An 18482-nucleotide genomic window follows, 5' to 3' on the forward strand; every position below is an offset into this window, starting at 1 on the left:
CCAGAGGGTAAGGGCCAATGGGTTACAAAGGATCTGCATAGAGTCCCCCAGAGGATTCTGGGTTTGTCTTCTTCTTGCCATAACTGCAGAGTGGCTGCCTTTCCAGGGGAGCTCTGCTGGGAGGTTTAGGCACTCTCCTTATCTCAGCAGACATCCCTCCAGGGTGGGGGCTGGGCATACCCCACAGTCTCTCATATTTATAATCTCATTCCCGCCAATGTATTAAAGTGCTCAAACACATGTTTTGGTCAAAATGACTGTGTTCACAGAGCCGTCTGCTGCCTCAGATGCTCACCTGCAATCTGCACTGTGTGCTAGAGACTGCAACTCACATTCTTCCCAAGCCAAGTCCAAACATGCTGTCTGTACAAAGGGCATGGTTTGCTCTCTCCTAAAAGAAAGAAGAGCAATAAAGGTCAGCAGGGAATGCCTCTGACTTTTTCAGTGCACCCTAAGTAGCCTTTTCTATCTACTCAGCTTTATCCTTGCAATCAAAAAGAACCTGGCACGGGGCAGAAAAAACTAGAAAATAATAGTCAAATGTAACCCTTTCCCTGGGTTATCTCAGGTGAACCACTTTGTGTTTCATTGGACTTAAAACCACCCATGAGGCTGATGTAAGGATAAACACATTAAATGTTGTCAAGCATGGGAATAGGGTCCACGTGGAGAGATCACATTTCCTTCTGACAGATTTGTTTCAAACCCTGTGAGTCAAACTGAAGAATATAAGTAAACTTAATAGTTGGAATGACCTCATATCCTCAAAGTAGACTGTTTAACATTTTTATCTGAAACATAATTTTCCAGTAAATAACTATGCAGCCCTTAGCACTATGTTTTCTAAAGCCCTACAGCTGTCAGATACAATTTACTGTTCTTCTTATATGAGTTATTTAAAAACCAAATAAAATTATTTTTTTCTGATAAGAAACTGTCTTAGAAGTACTAACTCTAATTTGTGGTTAAATCAATCAAAATCCAATAATTACTAGATCTTGAAAGGCTACGATACAGTTAACTATTGTTTCCAGTAACTCTCACAACCAAAAGAAGGCAAAACACACTACAGAGGAAGCTGGAACAACGAAAAATGAAGAGATGCCTTTTTTTTTCCTGGCATTTCTGAGGTTTACAAAATGTGAAGTAAAATTCATAGATCAGCCAGGATAAATTGGTATCAGTTATTGCTGGAGAAATATTACATTAGCTGTAGATTTTTCACTACTGATACACTGTGCACATTCTTCTCTTCGTTAATAATTTTTAAATTAATTTTTATATTGAAAGGTAAAACTCAATTAGAATAAGTTATCTTTGTATAATCCTCCCACAGCTTATTGAGAACAGAAGTATTTGGAAATATATTAACAATTGCTGAATTATACCTAAAGTTAAAAACTACTTATGATTATTCTTTTTCACTTTGAAATTCAATTCTATACACCAATATATTTTAGGCTACTTTCACTGCTAAATATATATATATGTATGTGTTTTGTCTCTGGAAATATTATCCAAGTTGTAATATAACCCTGGTAAGTCCTTTGTGAAACGCCTTGCAGAACAGATCTGCTGTTAAAAAGTCACACTCAGAAGTTCATCTTTGAACTCCTCTAGTGTGACATAATCTCAGCTGAAAAAGCCATTTTAACTCTATTATTACCAGTGTCAAATAAAATTTATATACTTACAGGACTGAAAAGATACACGAGATGACTCATAGCTCAGGAGCTCCTCTCATTGATCCCACTGGACACTTCTAATGAAGGGGTTTACAGCTCTGGATGAAAATGATTCCCATGCAGAAGTAAAGAGTGAGTATCACTTTAGGCACCAGAAGAACAATAGGATTATGATGCATATTCAGCCAGAAAAAGTAAACATGGGAAAAATAAGTATTCCATATATTCTTGGCATGCAAACCCTGAGTCCTGATAATCACTCTTATGGCAGCAGGCAAGTAATTTGCTCAATATTGAGGCTCGGATGGCTTTCCTTCCTTTGTCTGAACTCTGTTTGCTGCCTGACATTTTTCCACTTCTCCAAACAAAATATTTGCAGACTGGAAAATGGCCCTTCCCTCTGCAAAGAACTAGAAATATTTGCAGTTAGTTTTGTGTTAAAATAGTGCTTTCCTTCACACACAATTATCCAAGACCACCTCTCTCTGAACCAACATACGTTTTTTTAATTAAAGTACTAAGCTATTCAGTTCTAAGTATGCATCATTTCAGCGAGTATTTAAATAGTTCTGTATCTGCTACATAATGTTGAACTTGGGTGAATTAAAAACTAGCTGAATTATCACTCTTGAAACTGAATCTTCTCTTTAAGAAGAGTATGGTACAATAAGCATGGATATATTCCTGTAGTGTGGAAATTCCAGGGTACATATGCTTGCGCTGTCTTGGATGGTGTTGTTCTACCAACATGTGTATGGATTATTAAAATTTAGGAGAGTGAATATGCACATTCATTCAGATTCTCTATTGTTACGTATGTCCCATGCACACAGACTGAGTTCTCTGCCTCTCTGCTGATGAGGACAGGGACTTATCTTACTTCCCTTCTGCAAAGTTTTAATGTGATCAAATGGCAGCATTGTTCCTTCCACTTCAGTTCTCTGTTTTTGGCTATGATGGCTCTGTAGTCAGTAAAAGTGCTGAAGATTGTATTATGGCTTTTGCAACCTTTTTCATCTTTCTTGTTTCTGCTCCCTCACTGGGAGTAGAAGTTCTGTCATTAGAGGAAAAAACCCCCAAAAACGTAGCTTTCATTTAAGAGACAAAAGAATTAAATGGCAAAAGACTAATAAAAACTGTTTAAAGTCTCATGATTTTGAAATTACAAATAACACTTTCAGTTACGTAACTTTGTCCACTTTTTTTCCACTGCAGTCCTCTTTTCTCCTTCTAAATTAATACATAAAGACCAAAAAAAAAAAAATGTTCAAAGTAAAAGGATGCTGTCAGAGTTTCTAAAGTTCACTGAAGTTTGCTCATAAATAAATGGAGTTGGTGTTTAACTTGATTACTTCCCTCCACCAGGGAAGGCTTATGCCACTTAACTTGTTACTTATTTTATGCTGCCTTATCTTCAGGTTTTATCTTCAGAATTACAAACATATTTCCAAACGGGGGGGGGGGGGGGGGGGGGGAAATCAGTTAAACTAAGTTTCTGTTAACTACCCAAAAAAACCCCCAAACAAACTACAACACCCCCCCCCCCCCCCCCCCCCCCCGGAAAACCATAAAATACCTAATTTGGATGAGAAAAAGTCTACAGTCTGCCACCATACCCACAAGAGACAGGAAGTTTTCACATGTTGATTATCCCAGGGCAGGTGCCCCAAATAGCTCAAATGTAATTACATAAGTAAGGCCTTTTTCTTCAGACAACTTAGTGCTCCTGCTTATTGGTGATAATTGAGCAAGTACTGCAGCAGAATGGAGGATACCTTCATACATAATTTATATTATATACAAAATTCTCATGATTTTTTATGGTTGCCACAAAAGAGAGGCTGTTTTCAAAAGTCTGAAAGGTTGGAAGATAGAGAATTTGTGAAAAAGAAAGACTTATCAAAGGTGCTCTTGGTGCTGTTATTAAAGCAGTAGGTGAGACTCACATGTGTGCCTTCAGTAGAACTACAATTAGAACAATTGTTCTCAATCTGCATTCAGATTTTGAGTAATTGTTCTCAAAGTGTATTCACATCAGAGGCTGCCTTACTTTTACAGGTATATTACTGTAATGAAGGATACTGCCTCCCTTGACATCCGGTCCTGTTTGAGACATTTATAATACCTTCTGCAAATTTTGAAGCACATCTTGCAAAGCAAACCCTGTGATGAGGTGGCATGCATTTGTATCACAGTGAACTTTACTTCTACATTAAACTAACAGATTGTAGACATTTCTTTACTTGTCCATACATAAGGCTGCAATTTAAATTGTGTTTTCAACAAAATACTGGGGTTTTTTCATTATATTTTCCATTTTAAAAATTAATTTTTGTTCAGATATCAGAAATCAGGGGACTGGTGGGCAGAAAGAATTCTTTGCCAAAAATCTTGCTTGAATTTTTGGATGCCAGTTCCTTATGATGTTGTGTTTGCCATACGAACAAAGCCTTTACTACATAATCTGCAACCCTGCACAGTAACAACTGACAATCTTATATGATCAGTATTGACAATTTCAGTAATTGGTACTGGCAGCAACCTAAGATTTTCAAAAAATGTGATCCTAAAGCACTATAGCCCCAATTTTTGTTACATACATAGCTCTGATCTTAGAATACAACATTAAACATTTGATAAATGGCAGAATTCTCAATAGAGATTATGTGCTTAACCTTGCAAATTGCCTTTGAGGTGGTAGCAGGAGATACTGGATTTATAGCTACTCAGCAGGATGCAGACAGCATAGAGCAGGCAATTGCAGAATATGAAGATTGCATAATCTGGCCTGTAATTTTAAATCCAGACAAAACTTCTGTTTAGTCAAATCCTTAAAAGAGAGCAACCAAAAGATAAATGTTTGGACAAAACAGTAAAATGCTGTTTTGTAGTCTTGTACTAGCACTCAGTATACTACTTTGGCTCCTAGAAACCTGTAAATTTTGCATTGTTCTTTGAAAATTTTATTATAACCTGACTGTTACCACAGAATGGGGAACTCATTCCCCAGTGCAGGTGTTGCATAACATCTCTTTCAGCACATCCTCTTGATAGTGGTCCACAGACTAGTAACACATTACCTCCTGGCCTTGCGAAATTATATCCTGGAAAGCTTGCAAGACTTATTTCTAAAGTAATTCTACATTGTGTCTTCTATTTACCACTGTTTATTTTCATGCTTTTACAATTAAAAATTTCATACCCATAAAAAAAGTCAAGTCCAGCTAGAGTCTAATAAGGTCTTGATGATTCAGTTTCAAATATTGAAAGCTGCTAAGCACCATCTCTGAAATAAACTTCCACCTCAAGTGGTTTTCAGTCCATTTTGATTGTTTCCTTCTTTTTCACTGTTCTTCTCACATACACATTAGTTACCTTTTCACAGTCTAAGTGGATTTTATAAAAAGCAAACCTCCAGTCAAGAAAACTGCTGGATCACATATGCCCTTTGGTTATTTTACTGTTTTAGTCATTAACAGAAATAAATGAATACCAAAGACTGGGCTTTGAGAACACAGGATTTGGTTGTTAGTGAAAAGGAGCTGTAAGAGTTCAAATTACAATCCACGTTTGTATTCAGCCAATAATCTACATATATCAGTTTTCAGAGTTTCATTTACTTTCCTTTTGCCATGAAAAATTTCAGCAAAGATCTTCCTGAATCAGCCGAATAAACCAGCAATTTCCCTGTATCAGAGGTTTTATTAAATATAAGGTTTTTCATAAGCCAGGTACGGTTCAACACATGAATTCTTGTTCCAAAACAATTGTAATATTTGCCAAGTAATTACCATGTGATAATAAGTCAACGTTTCTCTATGGAAGTGAGAGAAGAGGAAAATATGCTGGATATGAATAAGTGTAGTAGATTAGACTTGGTATGTAAAATTTAAATACTTTTCCTGAAATTTCTAATTACTCACCAGACAATGTTTCCAAATGCAAGCTAATATAATAATTAATTTTTTAAAATATCCCAAATATTCTGTTTTATCATTGTTATCACTAACCTTATAATTTCTGAAACCTCTCATTCTTACACTTTCAATGATCTACCAAATGCAGCTGGAGTTCTTATGGAGTAATCTAATCTAGCATATTATAATGGTAAGGCAAACTCTGAGCATGAAAACCCTTAAAGGGCTGTTTGGTTCGCTTGACCAGTTCCTCTAAATTCTGCTTCTATTTTGCGTTCCTTCTGCCATCCTTCCTCCTGCCTTTGCCTTTCTCTTTACTGTTCCATTGTACTGGAATTGTTCCATTCTCATACTGTTCCATTTGTGGCTTCTGTATCTCATACCATGAGTATAGGAAAAACAGTTCCTTCAACAGCAGTCTAATAACTATTTTCTTTCAATTCAGCATTAAGTAAATGTGGGATGTACTATTAGCAGATGACAAGGCCTGAAGAAGAGCTGAGATGGAATCCTGCAAAGGCATTCATCATGTCTTCTGACTGCTCACCAAAGTTAACTTGGTTGAAAATACAGAAGCCAGTCCTATACAGGACTAAACACCAAGTCACTCAAAACCAATTGTCTCCATCAGAACCTCTGCAGTTTCCAGTGTGCGGGAGCTGACAAAGCTACAGCTAGGTCCTAGGTGGGACTGCCCTAACAGATCCATTTGTGCCAGCTGCCAGTGTTTAGTCATACATTTCTACTAACCAATCCATGTGGATTCCAGGTGGATAAAATACGTTTTACCAAAAGGTGCTGCACACCCAGCCACTAAATAAAGTGAATATAAAGTTTTCTTTTCACCCATTCCAGGGACTGGAGCTATATACCAGTCCTTTCATATCTTTAGGCTGTTCATACTCCTCTCTCCTCTGCCTCTCCTTCTCCTCCTCCCCTTCTCTCTCCTCTCCTTTCCCTTACCCACCACCAAGATAAGTCTCTTCAGGCCTAACTGGTTCAGATAAAACAGCTTTCAAGTGTCAGCCAATTTTTTTCCTATTAAAAGCTGAAGATCATCTACCATTCCTAAACAGCTTTATCTGAATTGGATTCTCTCTCTGAATCCCATCACTGTGCAGTTTTAGCAGGCTGGCAGATTAACAAACATGGGGGTTCAATCTCTCCTTATAGCCATTGCATTTTGAGTATTCCTGGAACACACAGCAAATGTGAAAGAGTCCTGTTCCCAGTCTTTTGCCATTAGTTGTACTTACTGGGAGTTTTTATGAATGAAAATTTTATTCTGAACGACACTGTACTGGTATTGGAAAATATGAATGGAAGCATGAACATGTGTAGCGCTGGAAAATCAACACGGGCATTTACTCTGCATAAACTCCAACAGCTCTGTCAGCATGGAGAGCTAAGATGGTGTAAAGTCTTATTTTTTGCATCATTGATACAAACTTTTTACGCAACTCAACCTCTGCATTAGCTGAAGCTGACAAGAAGGAAAGAAGCAGTAAGTACCCCATCACAGTTATTCTTTCAGAGAATGCCACCGTGCCAGATTCCATTTTGCACTATCAGAATTCAGTTATTTACCAAGCAGCAAACAGAAATGCATATAATGCACATATACATATACACATATGAGTGGGTTTACTAGGTAAGTAAACGTAAATATAGAAAAAAAAAAAAAAAAGAGTGTAAACAATTTCACTTAGCTATTATCAAAAACCTGAGAAGCTTTTGCTAGAAATGGTGCTCCCTGGGCACTGCTGTACAAGCCGGGAGATGCAAAAGAGCCGCAGCTCCCATACAGTATAACCCAGCTGCCCTGGAGCCAGTGACCCTCAAAGCTGGGCTCTCCGGAAGATCACCACCTAAAGGGTAGGGACAGACAGACTAGCTCTGCCCCAGGCAATCTTCTCCGGGCAAGCCCTGCCAGAGCCGTTTGCCGCCGAGAGTTGCTCCTGCACAGGTGGTCCTGCAGCCACTGCCCCTTTGGGCCAAAAATAACTCGCGACCCCGTGGCCCTACCTGCGCCGTCAACCTCCCGCTGCCCCGGGGGTCTCGCAGGTGGCTCAGCCGCCAGGGCCTCGGTCCAATTAGCCACCGGTGCGCGCCCCCGCCCTTCCTCCGCCACTTAAAGCGCGGCGGGCCCGCTGCTGAGTAGATCTTCCCGCGGAGGGGGACGGTCGTGGCACGAGCGCTTTCTCGGCGGTTTTTTTGGGGCTTCTTGTTTTTTCTCGCGGTGAAGTTGGGGCAGCTTTGCTTTTGGCCTCCATCGTTGCTGGAGTAGCCGGCCCTTCCGCAGAGCCGCTCCGGCCCGCTGGAAGCTTCCTCAGGCGGTGCAGCCCGCGGGGTGTGGATCCGGGCCGAGCCAGGGGAGCGCGGCGGGGGCACCATGCCTGCTGCCTTCTCCGGCCGGCGCCTGGGGCGCTTGCTGCCTCTGCTGCTCTGCATCAGCCTCTTGGAAGGGAGCCCTGCAGGTAAATGTAAGCTCTCCCCGGGCCGGGCCCCCTCCGCCCTCCGTGTCGGGCGGGCCGGAGCGAGGTGGACCGGAGCACCGCCTGGGAGCAAAGGTCCTCCTTGCTCCGCAGCATCCCCCCGGCTCTCGGGGGGACGCAGCGCTGCCCCAGCACGGCGGCTGCATTTCGGCCTTGCCTGTGGGAACAGCTGAGGCGTTTCTTTTTCTCAGCGGCCCCGACCCTCCCTGGCGCCCGTGCCTCCCTCAGCGTTCGGGGTTCTCGTGGGACAGCGGGGATCCGCTCCCGATGTCCTCCGGCGCCGGGGTGGTGGGCGGCAGCAGATGGGCTGAGCCGCATCGGCGGTCAGCCGTCCCGTAGCCTTACCAGCTTCTCCTTCACTTACCAGAGGGTTTATTAGCTCACAGGTGTAGGACTAGGAAGGTGAGGTGTTGTGTCTTAGTGCTGTCTTATCCTTACTGAGAAAAGCATTTAAATGCTGAAAAAAAACCCACCCAACCCCCTCCCCCCCCCCCCGAATGAATAGATTACATTATTAAGATACCAGTGTGGCTGGTAGGTTGTGGGGGATGCTCCTTGGGATTTTGTGTTGTGTTTCTAAACGTAGCATTTAAAACCTGTGAAGAAAGAGGAACTTGAGCCTTCTGGGCCTCGCTCCTCCTCTAGTAGCTTTCAGCAGTTCAGGAGCAGACCAGCTGGTTCTCGGGAAATACGTTCTTATTTCTAAAACTAGTGGATTTTTGTTTTGGTTTTTCTGAGGCATTGCAGAGTAGTAGAGAATGGTTATAGAAGGAATTACTGGGTTGCTGATGTTTGCTGTGAAGGGTGATATTCTTAGAGTAGGTCGTGCCAAGACCAAGAGTTCTCTTCTGTCTATGTGTGCATACTCTTAGGTGAATATCCGTGCTGGGACTTGATTTCACTGTGGTTTAGCTGCATTTTCAGTGTGTGAAATACAAGTAGTTGTTTTTTTCTGTCTCAGCTGCACTCCTAGTACCAAGAGGAGCAGTACTGCTCCCTAGGTGATTGTACCTTCTGTAAAATTTCTAGTAGTTTCACATAATTTGAAAGGAAACATACTTCTCTAGTCTTGTTTGAAATGCATATTTATGTATGCACACAGAGAAAAATCTACTTTGTAGTTCTTAAGTCTTTTTAAAATACATGTGTATTTATGTACACACACAACTTGAAGTCCTTTCTAACGGTTCACTTAATTGAGAAGTTTTTTGAGTGTAAATGGTCTGTTTTTTGTAGGAATGCGTGAGTCAGCATGTGGCTAATTGCCATAAGCTATTTATTTTTGATAGCTGTTACTGCCAAAAACCATACCTGATGGTGGCTGAAGCAATTTAAAGTTTATGTAAAGTGGTTGGTGAAATGATAGCCTTTCACGAGAAAAAAACAAAGCAAACAAGTGAATCAAACAGCTAAACTCTTATTTGTATTTTCAAAACTTGCACAAATTACCATCTTCCTAAAGTGGTGGGTATCATTCGTGGTTTTGAGCAGACATCAGAAATAAGGCACTAACTTTAGTAATTTTCATCTGTATAGAGTGAAGCTGTTGTTTTTCAGCCTTCCTCTAAATGTTTTTATAGCTGTATGAACTACATAGGGAGGCATCATACTGTGGTTTCCATGATGATTGAAATGAAAAAACCCTTTACTCTTCCATTGCTTATTAACTAGATGGGTGTAAAGCTGAGCACAGGGACTATCTACACAGCTGCAGCAAAGAGAAGTTCATGTCACCTGAAGAGAGAAGAATTAAAAACTCTTTTCTAGTGAAGTCCAGAAACTGTGTTTTGGAGATGTGAGGGTTCTTCAACCAAAAGAAATGCTTGCAGTAAAAGTAAGCAGAGGGAGCACTTGCTACACAAGGATTGAATTGCAGAAAGGTGGGTTACATGGTCTGCAGCTGGTGAGGCAGGTGCCCCAAAAGCCCTATTAGATTTTTGTTTTGAGATGGTATCTTAAAGAAATACATATTTTGTTATCTTAGTCATGTAATTGTTTAGCTAATTGTTTTGGAAAAATCTAAACTCCTGCTTTTATTTTGTATTGAGTTAAGGGTAATTTCTAACTAGGTGTCACAATGTTGTTCAGAGCTTGTTGCTCGCTTTGTTTACCTTTGTGGTTGTCTAATTTAGTTGCAGCAAGTGCTCACAGATTGATTTAGGAAAAGCAATTCCACCACGTCTCATCTCTCAGCTTCTGCTCCTGAAGCAATCAAGGAGCTATGAGTATAGAACACACCTGATTCCTTACGGACTTTGCTTCCAGGTTGGGTTTTTCTGGTTTCACTTGAGGGAATGGCTTTTATCAGGGCATTTGGAAGGCCTTAATGTTGATCCTCTGATGTCTTTGGGGCATTGGGAGGTTCTGGTGGCTGCTTTTGGATGCTGCTGAATGCTTGTGAACTTAAAAAGTGTATGGTTGATATTAAATTAAATAGTAAAATAAAGATGTTAAACCAGACTGTATTTCAGCCTTTTCTTAGCTGCCTTTCTAACTGAAAGAGAGAAAATAGATTTTTAAGCCTGAAATTGCTCTGCTAATAGTAAGCATGATATATCTATACTTTATTCCCCCAAAATATTGGCTGCCTTTTGAAGCAGAGGTAAGGTAAAAAATGAAATTAATGACATCATACTCTTGCTTATTCCTTCCCACATGGAAATTAAGGAAATGAGAACTCAACAAGCTACCACACTATTGATTAAGTCTGATGCAAAACAATTATAGGCTAAGGCATGCAGCCATGACTCAGTAGCTAGAGAAGTACTCCATGTGACTTGCTTACATCATTGCGTGGCTCGGTGACACTAATGATGCAGTGCTGGCTCATCTTGATCTCCAGTGCTATTCAGCAAGTATACATGAGAGGAAGAGAGTGGTGCAATGTTAGCTGTGTTTTATGTAGTTTGACGTGGACAGATAAAGATTAAAGATCTGGAAGCAGTGGTGACAAAAATAACTGTACTTGACTTTTTTCACTTGATACATGAATCAAGGAAGAAAGCCAAGATGATAACCCTGTTAGTATGCAAACCACATTGCAGGTTATCTGCCTTCATTGCAGAGAGATAACAGAGCTGCTTTACAGCTTGGCAGTGGCACCTTCTAAATTTATCATCTTTGGTGATTTCAATTAATGTGCAGGTGATCCATGACATGCTTAGAATGCCTCAAGATGCTGCAGTTATAAAAATTCATGGACCTTTCTTCAATTTTACTATGAATATCAGAAAAATAATAGCTCACCTTGCTCAGTACCTCTGTCAGGCAAAGAATAAGACTCAGTCTTCTTGCTGTCTGGCTCATAAGCCAGCACATCCTCAGAGCAGATTTTTTAAATTCCTTTCTTAGGTGAAGGGCTGGAAGAGAACAGCTGGCTGTGGGATCAGTGGACTGATAGGAAAAAGTATGGAAAAATAAAAAGGCTGCTGTTAAGAACTACTAATGCTTATTTTTTTTCTTTTAATCGTATCTTTTGGCTACCTTGTTTCACTCTTGATCCAAACTGGTTGAAGTTTGATGGGCAGATTGAGACAGCAGATGGTGCAAGCTGTGATGGAGTAACTGTGTGCCTGAGGTGCCAATGAGAGAATCTATAGGTTGTGTATGCCTTTAGGTGCTGAAATGGGATAGGAGTGTTAGTAGTGTTCATTTTTAGGAAATGGCAGAGTGCTGACTTCACCTCCTGCTGAAGGCATGTGGTTCTCAAGTCTGAATGCACATAAAAATACGATGTAGATTTTCACTGTTCACTTAAGAGTTAGGCTAGATCCTTGTGGGTCCCTTCCAATTCAGAATATTCTGTGGTCTGTGTTTGTTGCTGTCTTGGATGTCCAGAAGAGTTTATGATGCTAATTTCTCCCCAGTGCAAGACTTTAATTACAAATGCAAAATACATGTCCTTTTACCCTCGTGTGACTAATGGCTGAATAACTTCCCCTGAGTGCTATGGCAGTGGAACATGTCCTGGAATACCTTTGTCAGTGAAGATAGTTAGTACAAAATAAACACTAGTTCTGTCACCCAAATGTGGAAATAAAGGAATGAGGAGACATTTCCATTCTTCTAAAATGTCTAGGTATCTTGAGTTCTTAAAAGAGTGACAGAACTACTAAGCAGGTCCTCTCTGCCTCTTCCTTTGCTCTTTCTTTTTCCAGTCAGGAACATAAAGGAAATTAGCATCTCAGCTGGTTCTTGTAAAAGCTGTATTACAGGAGGAGGATCACATTTGCAGTGGTATTATGGAAAATGGAAATAATTGTTAGCATTAGATGTTGAAGTTAATGTTTGATACAGATGTCTTTTTTTTTTTTTTTTTTTTTTTGCTTACCAAGGTGCTAATGGAAGCAAAGGTAGCTTGTTCATTGCTTTTTCATCACACTAGACTTGTAAAATTGTCATGAAGTTATTCTATTGGAAAATCTGATAATCTGTGTTAAAAATAATTGACCAGTGTCAGTAGCATAAGTGGTGTTTTAAGCCCATGAACAAGACAGGATGTGAGTACAGTTTATAAAGTTGCTGGAACATTCTGAAGAATGGCTTTGCCTGGCTATAAGCTAACTGCAAGAAAAGAACTCTGTGCAGAAATTAGAATAAATATTTCCTCTATTCTTTAATCTTTACTTGCCTAAAGTGAGCTGAAGAACTAATGAAAAACAGTTCTTGTGCATCTTCTAATGTGTATGCTCAGAACGTGAAGTAAAATGGAGAAGAGCTGAGGTGAGGATGTTCTGCTGGAATTATTTTCATGATCTAGCTTTTTGTAACTCAGAGTTTCCTTAAACTTTTTCTGTTTGGTTGGCTTTTTTTTTTTAGGTCCAGCTATGACAACGCAAGATTCCAGTCAGACTCAGGTGAATTCTGTGACTAAGGTGAAAGCTGGACTTAATGAATCATCTGGTAATTGTTTTATTTCAGTATACCTCAAAGTATAGTCCTTTTTCCTGTTGATATTTGTTTATCATATAGAGTTTACATTTTCACACTTAAGTCTCTTGAAAATCAGACTGTGACTTTGTGGAAGAAACAGAAGTAGATACAGCATCTAGACCTTTTGAAGCCACTGCAAGAGCTTGAGTGTTTTAAGTATCTTCAGGACTGGAAAAAGCTGTGCAACTGCAAGTTTCATGATCTGTTGTGCTTAGGCATATATGCCATACAAGTAGGCAATGACCATGGAAGTCAGGCAGCACCCAAACAAGTGCCACTGCAGGGAGATTGCTCTAGTCTTTAGATGTGATAATTTTTAATAGGAGAGCTCCGTATGCCTGTGTGTTAGTGAAAGGTATAGTAATGTCCTTGCATCACTGTGCCTGCTAGCTTCATCTTTTGTAATTGTGGCTGTGTCAAAACTGCCTGTTGTTCTTGTGCCTTAACTGTAGTTTTAATGGGAAGCCAAGAATAAGTTCCAGGCAGGACAAGAAACAAGAAATGATTGTTGATTCTATTTCTCCTTTCTACACAAAGATCAGAAAATCAGAATTTCAGCACTGTCCCAAAGCTCATGTTGATTAGTGCAAGAAAATAGGAGCTAAGTTACATTTATATGTGACCTCAACAAAGTTCTGGCAAGTTGCTTCACCCACAAGTTGGGTGGGTTTTTTTTGACATAATGGTATTTATCATCTTCAGAGCTTTTTAGCACACTGTGAGAACTAGGAGTGCAACAGCTAATAGGTTCAATAACTCCCTACATACATAAACACATGGGGACATGTGCGAAACATAGAAAATGTTTAATATATGACCTCACCTGAATATTTTCAATTGATACGTGAATTGAGGAAGAAAGTCAGTGTGAAAATCCTGTTTGTGGGCAAGACACTTTAAAGGTTGTGTTGTTTTTTGTGGCTGGATCTACCATATGAACTAGCACTGATGCTCTCTGAATGTATCATTCTGAGGGATTTCAGGATATTTTAGGATATGGGTCATGCACATACTAGACTGACATGAACTCAGGTGATCTGTGACAGCCCTGGTGTGCTGTCTGTTTGCACACACAGGCAGGCTAAGATCTGCCAGAATTTTTCAGCCTTGACATATTATTTCCTGGGTAAACACTTGGACTAGTTTACTTCTCTATGGGGTGGAGATCAAGGCTTGTTGTGTTCTTGTCTAGAGCAACAGGACTATTGTCTACTTCTAGAGACAGCTTTGATTTCTCTGCTTAAAAAGCCATTTTGTACTACCAGTTGAGACAGCAATGTACTGTAAACAACACCAAATGAAATAGCCTGGAAGCTCTGTTCTTCCATACCAACCACCTAAATATACAGGATTATTTTTACTTAAACTGGTCGAAGCTTGAGGGAAAGTTTGAAAATGGAGATGGAGCAAGCCAGGCAGAAGGTTGATTTCCTGTGGCGCAGAATTCCTTGTGCTGTGAGCTTGATAGGATGTTTTCTGGAACTGGCCAACAACTTGAAAGGCCTGTGGTACCTCTGCTTGTGCCTTTAGATGCAAACCACTAGCAGGGATCTCCTTCAGTGCAGCCAGATCCTGTCAGCTGTAGCTCAGAGGCATGTGTTTAATAGCTTTACCTGAGCGTTCAGTATTTTACGCAAAGTAAGAGAAGGAATAATTCTGATGAGATGTCGGCTTTCAGAGGTGCTGTTTCTACTGTGCAGTGATCAATTTGGCCACCCAATGCATCTCTGAGTGGGAAGGCTAAAGCTATAGCCCAGTTCCTCTATCTTCTCAGTTGTGGTTGGGAATCATGAAGAGGAGAGGTAATCAAGCCCCTTTCTTTCTACAAAAACCAGAATAATTTTCTTTTATAAAGCTATGTGACTAGGTAGAATCAGTCCCTAATTACTGTTCATATATTTCTGCAATGCATTATGAAATATTTGACAATAAAATTACTTTCCAAAAATGTAAAAGCACATGTGGCTTAAAACATTTCATGTATCTATCAGATTGTTGGTGGTGAAATCTATTTCTTTCATTTCATCACTTAATTAAAAGAAGGTTATTGTAGCTGGGCTACATCTGTTAGAGCTGCAGCTTATTAATTTGCTTTATTTCTCTGTTCTTGAAATGCATGAGAACAAGTGATGGGAACAAACTGTGCTGAGAGTTGCTGTATCAAGCTTTGTAGAGCTTTATAAAAGATCTCATACTCTCTGAGGAATATGTAACCCACAGCCCTACCAAAAAGGAATTTTGGTGACCATACAACTTGTAAATACAAGTTCTCCTCACAAAAGGAGAATAATATTTTTAGGTTGGGCATATGATGTTTAATATTGTTATCTTTTCTTTGTAGAAGGGCATTTCCTGCTGTGTATCAGGACTTCTGAGAAGTAGTGAGGGTCTTGGACCATTTTGTAGTGGACCACAAGGTGTTCTTGCCTCTGCATTTGTTAAAGCAGCACCTAGATGAGATAGTCTGCCTCTGACTTCCTGTCTGTAGTAGCTTTGGGAATGGCAACAGTCTGTTGTTCTGGGGTTTTTTGTTGGTTGTGGGTTTTTTTTTTTTTTTTTGGTTGGTTGGTTTTCTTAAAATTTTCTTAAGCTTACTACTTTTTCAAGAACTATTTAAACATTGATGTAGTCCTGTATGTAAGCTATATGTGACTTTTTGAGTCAGGCTGTAAAATAGCTATGACATTTTTAGACTACTGATGTTTACAAATGCAACATTACAATAAAGCTAGAAACTATTATCTAACATAGCATAACTGCTGTAACAGCAACCCTACAACACTGCTGCTTTAAGATTATGGCTGCTAACACAGGTCTATAAAAGGATCTCCACAGGAGTCAGCATTTGGCAAGGTCCATTTTCTCCCTCTAAGATTGTTATAATTAATAATTGCAGTACCATATTGACACTACTGTGTGATTATTTATATAGGATAACATCACTTTGTTTCCCCCCAAACCTTGTTAGGTCCAGATGTTGCCACAGAAGAGCTCAAGCCAGCAGGCAAGGAGATCTCATATGATGTCTTGGAGTATGAGATAGTCCTACCTGGTGAGGGTGTTATTTTTTGTCTTCCAATTATTTTATATTGAATGTGCGTACACACAAACTTTCGTATAAGAGTTGCAGAAGTATCTAGAATGGCAAGTTCTTGATAAAGTGAAGATGTTTACAGTGGGCATGTGATGAGCTCAGTAAAAGGTATGTACATTTATGCTATTATTAACTTCTGTGTTCTAATAATAACTATTTTTCAGTGGAGAATTAGATTTCTACTTCTGTTAAAACTACAAGTAAAACCAATTCATACCTCTCTCTTCCTCCAAATCAATTGAAGTGATAGTTTTTTTGCACCAGTGAATCCACTTGGAGAGACCATGTAAGCTAGGGTACTTGCTGATCAACAGGTATTAGCTTGGCAACGTTGCAGGCGTTAAAACATGAAGAACAGGAAAAATAAACCTGTTCTTAAAGTACATGTGATGTTCCCAGTTGCCAAATAATATTCTAGAATTAATTTCTTGGATAGCTGGAGAAACTAATCTAACTGAAGTATCTCTGGAAGATTTTCAAAGTACTGGCATGATATTCTAAGGATGTAGTTTTGCAGCATTTATGCTGCATTTTCTTCTAGCAGTTGAAGACTTAAGGTACTATCTGAGTCCTGTTCTGGTATGTGCACTCAGTACAGGGATGCTCTAGACATCAGTCTTGCTCTTGGTTAATCCGACATTATCAGGTTTTATGTGCCATTCATTCAGAGTATGGATTTAATTTTAAAATAAGTTCAGAAGGGACAGATATTATTTTCAGCTGGGGTAATTAGTCTGACTGTAAAACTTTTACTGCTGTGAAACCAATTCCATTTGTAAAATTACTTTGATCATAAAGAACCTCAATAAGCTGAGTTATGCTTGGCTCATTTATTGAGTCTAGTTGCTCTAATTAAATGAGTTTCAGTAACTGACTGCAGTGGAAGACTGAGGTGTTGCATTTCTAAGGTTATCTCCAGTTCAATAGATGTTAAGTCTTTTGGCTGGGACTTGCAGTCCTGGACATGTTGTTCTTCAGGTTGTAAATGTCTCTGCCAGACCCAGTAAAGTTCACCTACTCTGTATCTGGGGCTATCACTTCAGTGAGACTTCACTGCTGCTTGGGTATGACTTGCATTACTGAGTCAGTGAGGTGTACCTTTAAAGTTCATTTTCTCTTGGAAAGAATGTGAGCTGTGCAATACAACTACACTTTTGTGACAGCCAAATACTACAGGATAGGTCTGGGATTGAAGTGAGCCATGGATGAATTTTCTTGGAGTATTTAGATGGCTAACCACACTTCTAAAGCCCAGTTATGAAATAAAATGTCAGTGCTGACAGGTCCAATGTCTAAGGTGTTTTCTTATAAAAGACTGTCTTTTTGGATCAGAGAAGATACTTGCTGTTGATACCTACTTTTTGGAAATGCTTATTTTATGCTCATGAAAAGCAAAAAACTGACAGTTTTTTCTACTGTATTGGAATTGTAATTCTTCTGACTGGCCAGGAAGGCAAAGGCAGCCCTAAAAGGGTTTGAAGATGATTTGATGTCAGCTTGAGTAACTGCAGCATGAAAGGCCTGATCCAGCAATGTTAAGGTTGTGCATTTTACCAACAGCTTCCCTTGCAGTAGGATATAGCTATGGTCTCACAGTATCCTAAAAATCTGCAGCTGGCTAAAATCCAGATGGTTATAGATATTTGTCTTAACTCTTCTTGACATTATTAATATAACTTTGTATATACATACTAAGTACTTAGTGTTTTTCATTTGGATTAAATAATGTAAAAACTTACATCTGTCTCTTAAGTCTACCTTGCTTTCAGTGAAATGAGTATCTATGCTTTTATATTAGAGCCCTCTAGGAAGTTTACCTACAAAAGTGTCTTATATTTGGAGTGTGGAGTGTGTTATTTTTGTAAAGGATAATGTATTTTAACTCAATTATGACTTAAGAAATTACTCTGAAACTCTGATTTTTCAGGGGTTATTTTGCCCTGGAGAGTGTAAATAGCCCCTGTTATCCCCCTGTAATTCTGTATATGTAAACAAACAATCTTGGAGGTTTTTTCACCCAGAATGAGGAAATATGTTTTTTCATTAAATGTTTTTAACTTATTATAGGTGTGTCTGGTACTGCACTGCAAAAAATTGTCTCTGTGGGCAGTCCGACTAAAGTTGAACTTACATGCAAATTAGAGGAGCATTCTGATTTGAAAAATCCTCAGGTGACTTGGAAAAGGAGAAATGAAACAATCAGTCACACCAGTAAAACTCAGAACAGCTGGACCATCCAGTAAGTAGCATTCTTTACACTGTGATTTTCAGTTTATAATGAGTTGTCCTGTTATATACACTGCCCAATACTAGTAATGTGTATATTAGAAAAGGGCCCAATGCAAAGGTTAATCAACAT

The 18482-nt window shown here is 39.4% G+C and overlaps 1 protein-coding gene and 1 long non-coding RNA gene across 5 annotated transcripts in view; one reads left to right on the top strand and one right to left on the bottom strand.

Moving 5' to 3' along the window:
* On the bottom strand, positions 1-8544 carry LOC125320096. The gene is made up of 3 exons (XR_007200987.1): positions 8462-8544; positions 1695-1783; positions 1-391 (listed from the first exon to the last, which is right to left on the bottom strand). It is a non-coding gene; the product is annotated as an uncharacterized LOC125320096 (long non-coding RNA).
* EMB (embigin) overlaps positions 7624-18482 on the top strand; it is a 22586-nt gene continuing 11727 nt past the window's right edge. The window contains exons 1-4 of one of the 4 annotated variants that reach the window (XM_048292078.1): positions 7624-8079; positions 12916-12999; positions 15998-16081; positions 18191-18362. In XM_048292078.1, coding sequence (XP_048148035.1) covers positions 7995-8079; positions 12916-12999; positions 15998-16081; positions 18191-18362 — 425 coding nt within the window. In that variant the 5' untranslated portion in view covers positions 7624-7994. Of the gene's footprint in view, positions 8080-9887; positions 9978-12915; positions 13000-15997; positions 16082-18190; positions 18363-18482 lie in introns of those variants that run through there. The other 3 variants (XM_048292077.1, XM_048292079.1, XM_048292080.1) reach the window with 3 other exon arrangements.

The sequence above is a fragment of the Corvus hawaiiensis genome, chromosome Z (genome assembly GCF_020740725.1).
Source record: "Corvus hawaiiensis isolate bCorHaw1 chromosome Z, bCorHaw1.pri.cur, whole genome shotgun sequence".
Lineage (NCBI taxonomy): Eukaryota > Metazoa > Chordata > Aves > Passeriformes > Corvidae > Corvus > Corvus hawaiiensis.